Consider the following 18,234-nt stretch of genomic DNA (forward strand, 5'->3'; position numbering starts at 1 on the left):
TGTACAAAAAGTAAAATATATTGTAAATTCTGTTTTGTGAAACATAAAAAAGGGCCGTTGGTAACGTCAACATACCTTTTTGTTTGACAAATTTGTTTTTGTGTTTTTAATTGAATTTGTTTTTGTAATAGAACCCTAACCATAATTACTGTATTTAATAATTTATATGCTAAAACATAAACTTTTATAAACTGTGGAAATGCAAACGTACACAGAAATCCAAGGAGTGCTAACTACATGGTTTCAAACCACGTCAGGGGCAAACTTTTGTTTCTGTGAGCAAGAAACAGTACACTCATTGCTTAATACTGGCTAGTTCCAGGAAGGGATTCGAGAGTGTTTCGATAAGCTTATTGCTTCCAACAGAAATTGAAGTAAATTTATATAAACTAATCAAATGCTACATTCAGTTGTTTTAGGTATGATATTATATTTCAGAAACTGGGGGTCTGTTTGGATTGGCTGTTAGACTCATGCAGTTATTCAGTGACAATAAACAGTGAGTAAATAAAATGATAGAATTACAAAATCATTTAATTTAATTTCTGGCTTCTGTGGCATTTAAATGAATTGAATGATAGAATAAGGTTTCAAATATAAGGATAGTTTTATGAAAATATGTATAGTATACATTGTTATGTAAGGTATGACTTGGTTTAATGAAATATCAAATAACTTCAAGCTACATGCCTGCACATGATCCCCTTGTGGCTGAGGGGTTGCCTTTAAGGGTTGAGGCATCAGAATTGCAGCCACTGTTTATCCCTGCCTGATCGTAAGTGCAGACTAATGGGTTCGAATTACTGGAGTCTACACTTCTCTTTGCTCCAGGAGATGAGATGGTTTGGACCCTTTGTGTTGCTTTAAGTATTTAACACCCAATGTTAGCCAAAATCATCTTTCCTGTTTCAGTGCCGTATGACCTAAATTGTGTTGGTGCACCATATTAAATACGAAGTAAAACAAACAAATCTCTAGATGAACCCAAGTATTTCAAGAAACTAAATACTAAGAAATATGTTGTATGATTTTAAGATAAGCAAAAATATTCTCAATTTAAGAAATAATTTAAATGTTTTATGCAATTAATGACAGATTTTGCAGTTTTAACACCATGTTTACCCTTTCCCCCATGAGCATATTGTGAAAAATGGCCATTTTTACTGAAAAGCCTCCTCTTACAAGTTCAAACTGCTATGAAACTATGAAAAATGCTTCAATACTAATCAAACTTGGCACAAATGTTGACTGGACCATTGCCTTTGTGACGACATGCTCAGTCTTAAATTTCCTGTTACCATGGCAACGAGGGGACATCTCAAAATTGCCAAAAATCACTATTTTGCCTCGATTTTTTCCATCAAAATTTATTTCAAAGTGCTGCAACTTCTCAAGGGATTGATATAGAGTCAAAGGCTTTTCAGCGTTGGTTACACGTTATATTATGATCGACCTGGGGTCATTTTTAGCCTCTCACAAGTCCAAAATTTTCTTGGCGATGAGGGGGACTCTGCCCCCCTTCAAACCCCCCTAACACAAGGGGGCACATCCCCCTTCTGGCAACCCCCTGATGTAACTTTTGGATGGGGGGCGGCGCCGAAAAAGTGCTCAATTTTTTTACCAACATTTCTCAAAAGGAAAACATGTGTTTGGGGCCCAAAATAGGACATTTTTTCACTATTTGAGGCCTAAAAAACGGGGGGGGGGGGGGGGGGGGGTCAAAAATGCGTTGTTTCGCGTATATATGTGGTAAAGGGTTAAATGATGTTTTACTGTGAACCTAACAGAGTAAGGGCCGTTTTCGTATATTTTGAACCTTTTTGGTAAATACATGTATGTTGACTGTTTTAATTAGAAAATAACTTCCTGTGTTCACTGGATGATATTGTACTGTTTTAATCATTTTGAATATTAATGAAAATTAGCATGAATCTGAAGGCATGCTGTTTCAATTGAATTGATAAAGATTTTATTGAAAGAAGTACTAACAATATATTTTTGTCTGATATAGAATGTAATAAAAACTTGTCTAATTTCAGTGACTTCAAACCACTATTGGATAATTTAGGACTGTATTTTCAAGTGAGGGATGATTATGCAAATCTTATTTCAAAGGAGGTAAGAAAATATTGTTGTATTAAACTTACATTTTTATGCCACAGCAGCATATGCGGTGGCATATAGCGATTCACCTGTGTGTTTGTTTGTGTGTGTGTGTGTGTGTTATATAGATTATATAGTGAACTTAAAAAATCTTCTTGTGAAAAACCAGTAGTCCAATTTCAACCAAACTTGGCAGGATTGATCCTTGGGTGAAGGGCTTCCAAAGTTGTTCAAAGCATTTCATTCCATGCAGAAATCTGGTTGCCATGGCAACCAAAAGGAATTATAAGAGTAAATTAAAAAAATCTTCTTGTAAAGACCCAAAAGGCCTAGAGCTTAGATATTTTGCATAAGGCATTGTCTGGTAGACCTCTACCAAGATTGTTCAAATTATAGCCCTTGGGTCAAAATCGGCCCCGCCCCAGGGGTCATTGATTTTCACTATACATTGTATGTACATATAGTAAAAACTTAACATACCTTCTTGTAAAGACCCAAAAGGCCTAGAGCTTAGATATTTTGCATAAGGCATTGTCTGGTAGACCTCTTCCCAGATTGTTAAAATTATAGCCCTGGGGTCAAAATCGGCCCCGCCCCGATGGTCATTGGTTTTCCTTATATGTATCTAGTAAACACTTATAGTAAAAACTTTAAAAAAATTTCTTCTAGCAATTGACAAATGCAAGAGGTTAGATATTTTGCATGAAACATTGTGAAGTGAACTTCTAGCAAGATTGTTCAAATTATAGCCCTGGGGTCAAAATTGCCCCCGCCCCGGGGGTCATTGATTTTCAATATATACATATAGTAAAAAATCAAAAAATCTTATTGTCTGAAGGTACAAGGCTTAGAGCTTTGATATTTGTTAAATGATATCATCTATAGGTACTCTACCAAAGTTGTTCAAATTTTGCCTCTAGTGTCAAAATTAGCCCCGCCCCGAGGGCCATAGGTTTTCCTTATATGTATATAGTAAAAACTTAAAAAAATCACTTTCTCTAAATTTTCAATGGCTAGAGTTAAGATATTTTGCATGAAACATTATGTAGTGAACCTCTAGCAAGATTGTACAAATTATAGCCCTGGGGTCAAAATTGGCCCCACCCAGGGGTCATTGATTTTCACTATGTACATATAGTAAAAAATTAAAAAATCTCTTTGTCTGAAGGTACAAGGCTTAGAGCTTTGATATTTGATATATAATATCATCTATGGGTCCTCTACTAAAGTTGTTTTAATTATGCCCCTCGTGTTAAAATTGCCCTGCCCCAGAGGCGATAGTTTTCCTTATATGTATAAAGTAAAAACTTGAAAAAGCTTCTTCTCTGAATTGAAAAATCATCTTCTCTAAATTTTCAAAGGCTAGAGTTAAGATATTTTGCATGAAACATTATGTAGTGAACCTCTAGCAAGATTGTACAAATTATAGCCCTGGGGTCAAAATTGGTTCGCCCCGGGGGTCATTGATTTTCATTATGTACATGTAGTAAAAAAAAAAAAAATATTTTTGTCTGAAGGTACAAGGCATAAAGCTTTGATGTTTGCTATATAATATCATCTATAGGTCCTCTACCAAAGTTGTTCAAATTTTTCCCCTGGTGTCAAAATTGGCCCTGCCCGGGGGCAGTGATTCTCATTATGTACACATAGTAAAAACAAAAAATAAAACAAATGTTTTCTGAATGGGAGAAAGCTACAGCTTAGATATTTGACTTGAAATGTTGTTTGGTGGACCTGTATCAAGATTGTTTTGAATTAAACCCTTGGGTCCAAAATTTTGCCTTGCCCGAGGGGACAGTGACCTACTTTCTTGTCCTTTAATGTACAGCAATGAAATTTTGACCATGTGCACAGATTAAGATGTAAAGTGAACTTTGATTTCAGCTGACCTTGATTTTGACAAACTGTCTTACTGTGTTGTCCTTTGATGTAGTCATGAAATTTAGGCTGTGTGAAATATGACCTTCACCACCAAATTCACTAGACCTGAGTGCAATGATATATTCCTACTCTGATCGTTTATTGAGTTAACAACAGATTTAACCACTAATCTGATAATAAGAATTAGATAGGTCAGGGATCTATGCATTATGACAATCTTCAAAATTGTATAGAAACAAAAAAAATCTGTTCCTACACTACTATTAAGTGTTGTATTCATGCGGTGGCATAGCATTTTTCTCAAATGCAATCTTGTTTTTAATCCAAAAATAAAATTTATTATGTAAGTTTGTTGTCTTTTGTTAATAAAGTAACACAAAATGGTATTTGGTTCTCTCATATCTAAAATGAGCATTTTTGCTGTAATATTATATTTAGTGAAGCCCATTGTGGCTGAGGGGTTGCCTTAAATGGTTGAGATATAAGAATTGCAGCCACCATTTATTCCTGCCTGATCATAAGAGGCAACTAAATGGGTTTGAATAACAGGAGTCTATGCATCTCTTAGCTCCAGCAGGTGAGGTGGTTTTGACCCCTAGTGTTGCTTTGAAGTTTGTAACACCAAAGGTTAGCCAAAATTATGTTTCTTGTTTAGGTGCCATATGACTTATACTGTGTTGATGGGCCAAAACCAAACAAACATGTGAGGAAGTGTCCAGTTAGTGAACCAAAGGTTGATTCTTCTACCCAGTTATGCCTGAAATAAGGCAGTGAAATTAGACATTTTTTTCTTACAGTAAAATGGAAAGTTGCCATGTCTTAGATAGAGTTTTTTCCTCATGTATATAACATTTAACACTGATAGCCTATATTAATTTATATACCTTGTTTTAGCATATAATGTATCATGTAATATCATGTTTACAGTATGAGGCCAATAAAAGTTATTGTGAGGACCTTACAGAAGGGAAATTTTCATTCCCACTAATCCATGGTATATTATGTGACCAGGGAGATAAACAGATAATAAGTATACTACGACGAAGAACAAAAGATAATGATGTGAAAAAATACTGTGTAGATTTACTTCACAAAAAAGGTTCATTTGATTACACCAAGGAAAAATTAATACAGCTAGAACAAAAGTAAGTAAATTTGTAATTCATGAAAGAAAGATGCTGTCTTTATCTTACAGTTATGAATTACCAAATAATCAGATTTGATATTTGCTCAATTTATCTATCTATCTATCTTCCATTAATCAAACTCCTGCTTGTGACCCAGACATTACACATCACTAAGAAAGATAAAAAACAGTTTTTTAAAGACAGATAAAAATTCATAAAAGAAATAAACAGGGCAGATGTGTTTAGGGTAAGACACGTGCGATCTTGCTTACAGTCTTATTGAACATTGGTTGAAACTGGGTGACAACATATGTTAATTGAATATGCTAAGGGGTTAAGCAGTATTGTGTGAATATGATTATAGCATGATTTATAAACTATAAAATACCATTTATTTCTCAGTTATGTTAGCTTAGAGAGACCCTTTTTTGTTAGTCACATATTATTCTACTCGTAAGCAACACATTTTTTGATTTCATTAATTTATTGGTGTGTTCAAAATCGTTAATCGTGTGAAAAGCAACTGCATGATATTTTTGTGCTATTTTTGTGACAGCTATCATAGTCATTAAAATGACATGAATGTTTTATAAGTGAAGTGTAGCATTTTATATAACTATAGTATAAATATTATTACACTAAATGTTTAAAACTTACATAAAAGTTTAAAAAATAAATACTAAAAATATTGAGAGAAATAGAATCTGGGTAATAATAAAACAGGACAAGTAAGTGGAGATTAGCCACATCATCTTTCATGCAGTCCAGTGTGTGTGCTGCTATTTTGTTATAAGAGAGATGTAAATTAACTGGTGTAATATTTGAGCAGTCCTTTTGTTTTTCAATTGTCTTAAAATGATATAATGAAGTTTATCACTGTGATATTTTATAATAACAGTAATAATTAAGTCATGTTACTGTATGATTTAAACACTATGCCTATATATCTATTGCCTGTCAACTAAACGCCACTGTAAGACAATTTATATAGTTAGTAGTTTCTTGCCCTGTTATTATGCTCTAGATAGAAGGCTTGTTAATCTCTTCACTTTTGTTGTTTTAGAATATATGAACAGATAGACGAGTGTGGAGGAAATCAACATTTGAAGGGACTCATTGATGAATTGAAGAAAATCTACAGATCTTGATGTAGAATAAACTTAGAAATGTTAATAATTTAATGATAATTCTCTGAAGGTAGTTATAGGACTATAATTATTTGTTCTGTATTTTGTCAAGAAAGGACAGCAGAAAGGTATTTTATGTTATAAGTGTCAAAAGAAAGTTTCTGTGTTTAAAAATGTTCACCTAAAGCTCAGCAGACCCTGTAGTTATTATTATTGCTTCTGACTAAGCTTCACCATAAGCTACCAACAAAAAACATAAAGTAATAGTTATGATAAAAAGGAAAAGGCAGATTGTTGTCCATTATTGGATAGGAAAATAATTATCAAGTACAATAATTAGTACTGAATGGAATAAACTAACAACAGCATTATTGCAAGCCTGCAGTATGCAACTTTACCAAGTGTCTTAGTTAGGCAACAAGATAATATACAGTTGAAACACTACTTCTTTCACTTTTATTCCTGATTAACATAGAATAGCATACAATAGCATAAAATAGCAAATGTAATGTAAAAAAATTGTAATCTGAAAGTAAAACATTCATTCTCTCTCAGTTAAATATAAAAAAGACAATTTGTATATACATGTACAAGAATTAACAAAAACAATATCATATACCTTTTACAAAGAATTTGTGTGAAGCCTACAGTTAGTTATGTAAACAAAGTCATAGAGGATATTTGTTTAGTTCAGTGTAAGATCGGAATATATTTCACCGAGTGAGCACCAAAAGGTATATTTCACGAGTGGCACAGCCACGAGTGAAATATGAACTTTTGGTGTTCACAAGGTGAAATATATTTCGATCTTACACTAAACTTAACAAATTTTCTTTTTATTATATGCAAAGAAACGTTTTAAAAAGACATTAAATTTAATACTGAATGAAAAGCGCGTCAAATAATAATACAATGTGATGTCATTTATGACGTCACGTCTTAAAGTTGGTTCCCAGTACTGTGCACGCTGGTATTTCACTGAAACAACGTAAGGGGCTTAAATTCAAAACAGTGAAATTATCAAATTGATAATTTCACTGTTTAAAACAGTGAAATTACCATTTTTAGCTCGACTATACGAAGTATATGGAGAGCTGTCCTACTCGCCCCGGCATCGGCGTCCGCGTCCAGATTTCAGATTAAAGTTTTGGTGCAGTAAAATATTGTTCACTATAACTTTGTCATTTCTTAAGGTATCAACTTCAAACTTCAAATGTATGTTCCTTATCATCAACCACATCTTATGTGACAAGGTTCATAACTCTAGCACCAATATTTTCAGATTTATCTCCCCTTGAACTTAGAATTTTCCTTAAAAAATACTATTTTTTACTGTTACTTCTTTATTTCTTAAGGGATCAACCTCATACTTCAAATATATGTACCATATCATCCCCATCTTATATGACAAGGTTAATAACTCTAGCACCAATATTTTCATATTTATCTCCCCTTGAACTTAGAATTTTCCTTAAAAAATACTATTTTTTACTGTTTCTTCTTTATTTCTTAAGGGATCAACCTCATACTTCAAATATATGTACCTTATCATCATCCCCATCTTATGTGACAAGGTTCATAACTTTAGCACCAATATTTTCAGATTTATCTCCCCTTGAATATTATTTTTTACTGTAACTTATTTATTTCTAAAGGGATCAACTACATACTTCAAATAAATGTACCTTATCATCATCCACATCTTATGTGACAAGGTTCATAACTCCAGCACCAATATTGCAAGAATTATCTCCCCATCAACTTAGATTTTTTTACTAGAAAAATGTTATTTTTTACTATAACTTTTTTAGTTTTAAAGGTATCTACCTCAAACTTCAAATACTTATTCCTTATAATCAATTATATTTTATGTGACAATGTTCATAACTCTTGAAGTAATTTTTACAGATTTATTTCTCTTTGAACTTAGGATTTTCTTTAAGAAATATTATAACTTTGTTACTTTTTAAGGTATCTACTTCAAACTTCAAATATATACATGTACTTCTTATCATTACATACATGTTGTGTGACAAGGTTCATAACTCTAGCGTGACTATTTCTAGAATTATTTCCCTTGATCTTGGAATTTATTTTAACAAATGTTATTTTTTTACTATAACTTAATACATAATTATACATAATTGATTTTTCTTTCATAGTTTTGTCCTCCTTACTGCGTCCAGTATTTTATTAGTCGAGCTTGGCTGTCTCCTGTGACAGCTCTTGTTATTTCACTGATATATTTCTATAAACCACCGAAAAGCATGTAATAAATTACTTTAATTAACTGAAAAATAAATATGCATTTACTTTAACATTAAATAATGAAATTGAACAAAAACCATTCCTCTGAATAAAAAGAAATTAACTGATCAGTGCTATATGTATCTGTGCTTAAAAGGTAGTGAAATCAACTCTGCACTGGCATGGCAGCAAATTTCACATCTGCAGAGGATTGTTATTTTTAGTGTCAAAATGCTAAAAGCAGTCTCTATCAGTTTTGTGACACTCATCTTTTTATATTTTGGTATTGAGAGTGTTGTTTTAAATACTGTTATGTTTTCAGGGACCAACACTTGCATGCTTTTGCCATTGTTATTTTCTCTTACCATTTATTTATTGTTTTTGTACATGTATTATATAAACATTATTGATAAAAATCTTGTAAAATGTCTTTGTTCATGTTATATGCTGAAGTTTTGAAAGTACATGGCATTGAGAATCTTTGAATAATGTGTTCATATATATTATGTGTCATAATCTTAATATTTATTATTTCTTATCTTTGAATTGCACTTCCATTGGCTATTTAGATATTTTTAACAATTTGGAGAATAGGGAGAGCTATTGTACTCATCTTTGTGCCATTTCACATGTGTAAAGTTTTTCCGTGCAAGTTGGTATCTACAAAGCTACTGAAGGGAATGGGTTGGAACTTTACACACTTGTTTGAGGGCATAATAGGACGCCACTGTTCAATACTCATAATATGGATTTTGACAGAATTATGGACCATTTTGAAATTATTATTACCATACCATTATGTCAGTAAATATTTCTGTTTGTTATATTGTTTACCTAAAGATACTAGACCAAGAATGATAAAATTATCAAGAATATTTAGCTTTGGAGAAAAAAATTGCATGAAATTTTCATGATACAATTATGGTAGCCTTTATTTATTCATGATTGGACATTTAATCCTGGAGTAATTATTAATATACATGTATACATTTATCACATATTCCGCAGCTCTGGAGTGTAATAAAGCTGTTAAATAAAAATGATATTATACTTTGACGTGACATCATTTGTGTTAGATATAAACCTTGCGTTAAAGCACGCTAATATTAGCATTACACTACAGGCGTGTCAATAAAAAAATGACTCTTTTTCACAATTAACCATCCTTATTTAATATATGTGATGAAAAGAATATTAAATTCGTGTAGATTCAATACTAAATTTTTTGAATTTGTAGAATTAAAGAATATTATGCTTGCCAGAGTCTTGCATAATATGATTTTATTCAATATTTATTTCATCTACACTCATTTAATATCCTCTATGTAATGCTTTTATCTACTCATCAATTCTCATATTTTGATACTTTTATTTATGCACCATTGATATCACTTATTTATACAACAGTGCAATCTTATTATACAAAATAAATATATATGTGTCAAAATATTACTTGTTGATGATATATTTATTTATTTTTGACACTTCATTATTTGATGTGCTATAATTTTTTGATATAGAAATATTCTCTTTCTCATTTATTGTCGCTTAGACAGATACTCATTTATTGTCAACTTATAAAGCTTAGACAGATACAAGGGCCTGATTTCACCAAAGATTTTTAAAGCAAAAATTCAAAATTCTTGAAAAGAAATATACTCTGAATTTACTTGAAAATTGACTTATTTTATGATTCTTAGCCCAATTTTAGATTTTGATCATTTTGCACTAAATGAAATTAATAATTATGCTGGAAAATTGAGATAGTAAATAATAGGAAAAAGTATGGCATCCAGACTTACATTGATGGTACACAAATCTCAGATAGAATTTGAACCTAAAATTCTTAATAATGTTCTTTCTTTGATAAAGTAAACATTTAAATAAGTCTGTGCAAAAATGTATATTATGTAATTTCATTTTTTATACATAAAAAACATTTACTGACATAATTTCCATATTACACTTTTTTTGCAAATGAAATTTACTACACTTGTGAAATCTTAAAAAGTGATGTTTTTTGGGGTTTTTTTTAAAAACCTATATTAACACACTGCTAAGTTTTGTTGCCAAGTTTTGCAATATTTTTTAGCTCACCTGTGTACAAAGTGAGCCTTTGTGATGCAAGTTTCCTTAAATCATTTGTTTTCTAATCGGTATACAATATCATCTCCTTAAGCACAATGCAAACTACACCGGAATGGTCTACTGCAGTATAGCTTAGATTTGTGGCTTATAAAAGTTATATTGATTATGCCCCTTGGGTCAAAATTGATCCTACTCCATTATAGGTTTATGCTTTTGTTGCAGATTAAAGAAAGTTATGTTTCCTTACCAAGCATTCAAATAACTGACACTTTTCTTAGACAAGTAGTGCAGTACATATGAACATTATTGTAAAAAAAGTAATGTAATGCAAAGATTTTTAAACTAATTTGTCCTTGAATATTTCCTATAAATGTAAAGCAATTTCAACCATGCTCTATTAACCCTTTCCCCCATTAGCATATTGTGAAAAATGGCCATTTCCAGTGAAAAGCCTCCTCTTACAAGTTCAAACTGCTATGAAACTATGAAAAATGCTTCAATACTAATCAAACTTGGCACAAATGTTGACTGGACCATTGCCTTTGTAACGACATGCTCAGTCTTAAATTTCCTGTTACCATGGCAACGAGGGGACATCTCAAAATTGCCAAAAATCACTATTTTGCCTCGATTTTTTCCATCAAAATTTATTTCAAAGTGCTGCAACTTCACAAGGGATTGAGATAGAGTCAAAGGCTTTTCAGCGTTGGTTGCACGTTACCTTATGATCAACCTGGGGTCATTTTAAGCCTCTCACAAGTCCAAAATTTTCTTGGCGATGAGGGGGACTCCGCCCCCCTTCAAACCCCCCCAAGAAAAAGGGGGGGGGTCGAAAGTGCGTTGTTTCGCGTATATATGTGTTAAAGGGTTAACATGGCAGTTTAATTGTTATACCCTTAGGTCTATAGGTTGGGAGGACACATTGTTTTTTGTCTGTCAGTTGTTAAATTGATGTTCAAAATATCATTAAACTCATCTCCTCAGCAACTGTGATTTTGAGCAAACCAAATTGAAATGATCCTTTGGTGGCCATCTACAATACTTCTATAAATGATGCCAGTTCATTGCATTAGTAGGTCACAAAAGTTAAAAAAACAAAACAATTTTATAAATGAAGTCTGTGAGAAACTTTCTTCTCAGAAACGAAAATGCCCCATGCATAGATATTTGGCATGAAGCAGCACCTTATTGTCCTGTACAAAAATTATAAAAATCATTCCCTTGTGGTCAAAATTGGTTTATTTAGTGTTATAAATGACATGTAGACTTATATGGTAAATCACATTTTAGTTTTCCTTAAATATATAATTATGAAATGTGGAATTTTCTAGTGGATGTCTACATTTGTTTGATAAATTATGCAAACATTTTATAAATTATGCAGTAAGGGTAAAACATTACAAATTACACACCCAGTGTGACCAAATTACTTTTGCATTGAAAAACTGTGAGCTTTTCTAACAATGTATTGCAGGTGAGATAATCAGCTCCAACATGACCCTCTTGTTTTCTTTTTTACCTAAGTTAATGAATTGTAATATTAAGGAGAAAATATACAAAACCTTGTCATTATGAATCAGTTTAAAATCGCCCACTTTTTCCTATATAAACCAAAATGAATTATTTATTTCACAAAAAAATACTTGTTAAATATGCACAAAATGTAAAAAAAATCTGTGGTTATATCTGTTGGATCTTTGTTACACAATATTATATAGAAACTGGTTTTCATCTGTAAAAAAATTCATCACAATTTTCATTTAAAATTGTAAAAAAGTTGCAGGCATTTCAAAGGATCTCAAAGAAAAGTAACTATCATCAAAATTAATTAAGATAAAATAGATCAAGAGGGGGCTTACATTTAATTTTGATCTTTTGAGGATGAAAGCGAATTGGTGTCGCCATCTTAAAACATAATCTACCTGTCACTCTTTAATAATATCACTCTATATGAGTGTACTCTATACACATTTACTTAATTTCAAAATTCAAGGGAGGTAATCGTAACAATCTACCTGTAATTTGATCACCAGTAGCAAACCTTTACCTATTTATGGACAAACAGTATGCCCATCATGCCTCAGAAAGGTTTTTTTATTGTCATTTCTTTAAAGTTTTTAAGTTTTAATGCCATGTTTAAGTTTTCAAAAAGTTACACCTGAGCCATCCTTTGCTTTTGATGCTTTTTGGCAAATAGTACATTTACAGTGATATAGTATTTTGTAAATAAGTCAAAATCATACTTAGTTTATATTTTGCTTCTTTCATAACAAACAATTTCACCTTCAGCACTACTATCTGCTGATGATACTCATCTAACATTGTCTAAAACCATTAGTATACATTATAACACTCATGTTTGCCCTTTCTAAAGAAGGTAAAAATTTATTTGTTTCTTACACATAATGTGGAACTGGACATGAATTTGATTCTGCTAATGTTACAACAACCTTTGAAGAATATCATATAGACAGATACTTAAAGTGAAACATCATATGGATTTTATTGATATTTAAACTAAGAGATTGATAGATAAATTTCATGCCTAAGAGATTTCAGATATTTAGTGTTTTAAGAGTTAAATGACATCATAAAGTATAAAAGTATATAGATGTAGGAAATTATGTATATGATCATAACCTCAGGTAGATGTTTTATCTACTTTAAGGAAACTTTGAGCACTGTATAACTGCTTTAATTTGTTATACAGTGACATAAGTTAGTGGTTGTTAGTGAATTTTGAACTTTGCTGTATATATTTTTATGATATATGCTTGATGGTATAATTTATCTATGACATAATAACACATCCTATATATACTTGTATGCTTGATATCATCTCATGCCAGTAATGGACATTTATGTTATATCATTTTGATATTTTTATGTCCATATTAAGGGTTAACAATTAAAATAGTTGACGCTTTGTCTGTATGTCCATCCGTATGTCTGTCCATCTGCTTTTTTTATCCAGAACATCAACTCTGAAACTACAAGAGTTATCAACATGAAACTTTGTAGGCAGGTTTGTAGGCAGTTAGATCTCATTTAGTAGAAGTGCAGTGCATGAGAACTGTAACTCTGCCTTGCCTAATTTTGGAGTTATTGCTCTTTTTTCATTTTTACACTTTGAACATTGTCTTGAGCATAACTCTGACAGCACAAGAGGTATCAACAAGAGATACTTTCTTCATTGAATATTTTAACAGTTTTTACCTTTTCCAGCAACAATCCATGACATAATATCTTTATGCTGAATTCGCTAAACACTTTATGGACAAACTACTCTTTGTGTCCAAAACCTACATGGGGAGCATCACTCGTTTCAACCGGCTCTTGTTTTAATAATTTAGCTTAAGTATCTATGTAATCTCAATCCCTTTCCACCCTAGATATATTAATAATATCCGTCATATGTTGCGGTACGGACCCGAATATCCCTGAGGGATGGATATTCCGATCTGAACCGCAAACATATGTCAGAAATTTTTTCTTGCATATTCTGCCATATTATTTCATATTTAAAATGGTTTACCTCAATATGATATATGTTCATGGAAATTAAAGTCATTTCATCCCTAACTATTTTCTTACAACTGCGACTTACAACTTAAAAACAACGGCGAAATGACGTCATCCTAAGCACACATTTCCCATCTAAAACGACATCATTTTAACGCGGTTCATTCATAAAGTGCGCTATGACATTGTTGTTTGGCACGCGACTCATCTGGCATCCCCCATGCCAGATGAAATTTCCGGCATGGGTAAAACTCACGGAAACGCCAGTCTGCTATGCAAGAATAAATGGACTTCTCCATCTTTCAGTCTAGACAAAACCATTCATTTTTTTTCTAGGGAAAATCTTGAAATATTTACTGACTGAATAGCAAACAGTGCAGCCCACGATCAACACATATCTATGTCTGCACTGGTCACATGTGTAGAATAAGTTGCCTCCAGAATGCTAAAGGTTTTATGGAGACAATCTTTGAAAATTCTCTTATTGTTTTACAGTTAATGGTTTAATGGAAGACAGTAAATTTTTTAATGAAATAAAAAGACTCATTTTATATTCATAAAAATATTGTGTGAATCTGTTGAATAAATAAAATGTTTGTACAATGAAAGTGATCTTGTGATACTGCAACAATAGAATTGGCTATTTAAGTTATCTGATTAATGCATATATTGATGTTTTAATGAAATTCAGATGGGAGGTAATGTGAGATACACTGAATTAATAAACCTTGTCATCAAATGTAAACATCCCATTATTGACAGGTGTGCCTAACTTGTTATTATGGTATATGAAACTGTTAAATATAAAGACAAGATCTGAAACAAAATCTTCAGTAATTAAACAGAATGTTGTTTACTCACACATGTATGGGATTTAAATTTTTCCCCTTGTTTTATAGTTTCAAGGAATAACGTGAACATGTGTGAGATTTTTTTTTGTCCTATTCAATCTAAAAAAGGATAGTTTATGTACTTGTGTGTCGTTATATATGATGTATATTGCATGATGTATACATACATAATTATATTGAATTATATTTGAATTACTGAAGGGTTGGACCAAAAATTATACGTATCATTTATCCTGGACCCTCCTTTGTTGAAATAAAGTTTCATATTAAAGATTGTTATGACATTTAAACATAAACCCTTACATACCTTGTAGGTCTTAAGTTATTTTATTTCTTTCTTTATACATTGTAGATTTATTAGGTTTTGAAAAATAATTTACAGAAATACATTTGAATCACAGATAGGTGTTTACTGCTTAAGAATTAAATAATAAGAACTGCTGCTAAGTTTGCTCAAATAAATATGGTTGGGCCGTTTGGAAAAAAAACAAAACAGAAAAACATTTAAACATTTTATCATAAACCAATGTTTGCTCTGAAATATCTTAAGGTGACTGTCTCTCAAACTTGCTCAAATACCTTTGGTCTCCCACCGTTTTAGGCAATGTTAGAGCTAAAAATAGTAACATCTTTAAGAACCAATGAATAAATCATCACCATACTTGGTCTATAGCGTAATTGTAATGGTCCTCTATAAATGTGTTTTAAAACTGGGTTGACAAATAGACAAATAGAGCTTAGTATAAAAATATATGAAAGCATATTACCATCACCTACACTAATCCTTGTCTGTAACATCTTTGCCTTCATGCAAATTGATTTGTTCAGCCTTGTATTAGGCTGATAATGCTAGAAAAACGTTTAAAATGTCTTCATTTCTTAAACCTGTAGATAAAGTATCACCAATGACATCTTTAGCAATAGGTCAGCCTATTTAAGGGCAGCTAAAGCTGAAAATAACTTTTTGTTTTGAACCAAACATGATCTATGTGGTTCTTATTGATTAGATGAGTTAAAATATTTTGAAATACATGTATTTTCCACAACCACGTGTTTTGTAAAATCTAAAAATATATATCCAGGTGAGTGATGCAAGGCCATCATGGTCCTCTTGTTTGGAATAACATCAGTATACATTATGATTTCTTGAACTGTGTTTTTAGCTCTTAACGATATTTTAAATCACTATTACAAGTAAGAGAGTATTTATTCGTTTGGTTTTAGTAGTCAGTTCAAGACTTTCCAGCTCTTGGCCTTGGATGCCTCTTGGTATATTATTTCTGCCAAAAGAATGCACTGGTGTAGAATCACTGACCTTTTGTTTACTCAGTTTTTTTCATAATGAGTATCAGCATTCTCCTAATTAGACATTGAACCCACAGTAATACGGTTGCTTTTGATTCAAATGCCAGCAATCTTATCAACTTGGTATCTTAGACCCTTTAAGATGGACACTATTTTTTTGTTGTTGTTTTTATAGAATTTTCAAATTTCCTAGTTTACCATTTGTAGGAATTGTAATGTATTCTTTGGGATTGGCTTTATTATTTGTTGAGGAAATGTTGAATGAAACTAACTTACGAGAAAATGAACAAAAAAAAACCAACATAGAATGTGACTGATTGTGTCAGTTGTTGTAATTGTTCAGGCAAAAAAAATCTTAAACTATTTTAATATACATTTACTTTGACAGTTATGAATTATTTGACAGTAATGTTTTGTGTGAATATATTTTACATGTTTGCCATTTGAATGAAGTTGATGTTCTGATATATTTTACATAGTTTGGTAAACTAGGCTCATTAGTTGCAACAGATAATTTGTTAGTAATTTATTTCTGTATTAAATTTTAATTTTGTGTATTGATCTTGCCCTGCTTGATATAAGAATTGTCCCATGTTGATAAAAGGATTTCAGTATCAAATGGTCATATTTAACTCTTTACAGGCTATATGATATAAATGAACTTTTTCATCTTTCAATCTGGACACTCATATTTTTAAGGGAAAATTTTAAAATATAACTGACTGAGTAGTGATCAGTGCAGACCATGATAAGGTGACACAGGCATATGGGCTGATTTTGGTCTGCAATGGTCGCATGGGTAATATTAGTTGAGGCTAGCAGTGGATTGATTGATAGCCAACAATATAGCGAGTGGTCAGTTTGGCATTACTACAGACTTGCTTGCTTGTAACATGATAACATAGAACTGACATAGAACTAACAGACAAAACTATATTGAAATTCTATTCTACAAGTATAGTATAAGTGTAAGACTTAAGCAAGTCATAGTTATGATATAATTAGAATTTTGAAAACATTTTTAAGCTATATCAAAAATTATCTTTTATGTTAAAAGACAGATTGCAAGTTCAGTCAGTAACCTCTCTTATTTCTTTCTTTTGTTTCTTGCTTTGTTCTGAATAACATCTTTATTTTATCAACAGACATCAAGTTTGAAAGGTACTTAATCAAGAAGACATCATGAAAAAGTGTCTGTACAAGAAAGTGATAAAAGTTTTCTTGTTATAAACTTGCCTCTAATAATAAGACATTTTAAGCATACTATAAAAATGTATGTTTAACATTAGATTTCAATCTATTATGTATATAATTGTCATATGTTTGATAACAAAGCTTCTTAAAACTTCACATCTGGTCATTTTATGATAAAATAAATGATTTTATGTGTATGTGGTGAGGGGGCACCTGTGTCATAATGTATCACCACCTCTTCCATCTACATCTTGTTGTCTTCTAGCTGACCATGAAACTTTACCTATCAAAATAAGTAATAAAACATTGGTCTATTGTTAAAATATGGTTGTAATTACATCTGCTCTATAGCTATAAGGAAAGGTCAGCAGTCTTCATATAACAATACTAGGCTTTCTTTTACAATTTTAATTTATTGTGCTATTTATTAAATTAATACAGTAAAGGCCATTGAAGGCCACAGGAGATTAATACCTGACTATGGAAAGCCTCTGGTGTCATATGTTGCTATTTTTCAGTTATTTTTAGCAAAATAGGTAATAAAAATAAGTTCACAGCAACAATATATAAATTCAAAACACATTTTTCAAAACACATTTTTAACACATTTTTTTCAAAACACGTTTATATTAAACCTGGACCAACATTTTAACCAATATATAAAACCATGCTAATTACTTTATAAACCATTGTTTCAAAATGTAAGCTTTGACCATTTGTTTCAGCTTCATTGCCTTCCATATTACAGATTTCCCTCCTATGTATTGAACTTTTTTCTCAATATATGGG

General features: G+C 31.5%; 1 protein-coding gene across 2 annotated transcripts in view; it reads left to right on the forward strand.

Annotated features, from left to right (window-relative positions):
- LOC132729012 (geranylgeranyl pyrophosphate synthase-like) overlaps nucleotides 1-6,789 on the forward strand; it is a 16,581-nt gene extending 9,792 nt beyond the window's left edge. For both annotated transcript variants that reach the window (XM_060714745.1, XM_060714746.1), the window contains exons 8-11: nucleotides 439-499; nucleotides 2,040-2,118; nucleotides 4,912-5,129; nucleotides 6,175-6,789. In XM_060714745.1, the coding sequence (XP_060570728.1) occupies nucleotides 439-499; nucleotides 2,040-2,118; nucleotides 4,912-5,129; nucleotides 6,175-6,259 (443 nt within the window). In that variant the 3' untranslated portion in view covers nucleotides 6,260-6,789. The remainder of the gene's footprint in view (nucleotides 1-438; nucleotides 500-2,039; nucleotides 2,119-4,911; nucleotides 5,130-6,174) is intronic.
- Nucleotides 6,790-18,234: the final 11,445 nt, after the last annotated feature.

This window comes from Ruditapes philippinarum, unplaced genomic scaffold (genome assembly GCF_026571515.1).
Source record: "Ruditapes philippinarum isolate M1 unplaced genomic scaffold, ASM2657151v2 ctg88_1_1_1_1, whole genome shotgun sequence".
NCBI lineage: Eukaryota > Metazoa > Mollusca > Bivalvia > Venerida > Veneridae > Ruditapes > Ruditapes philippinarum.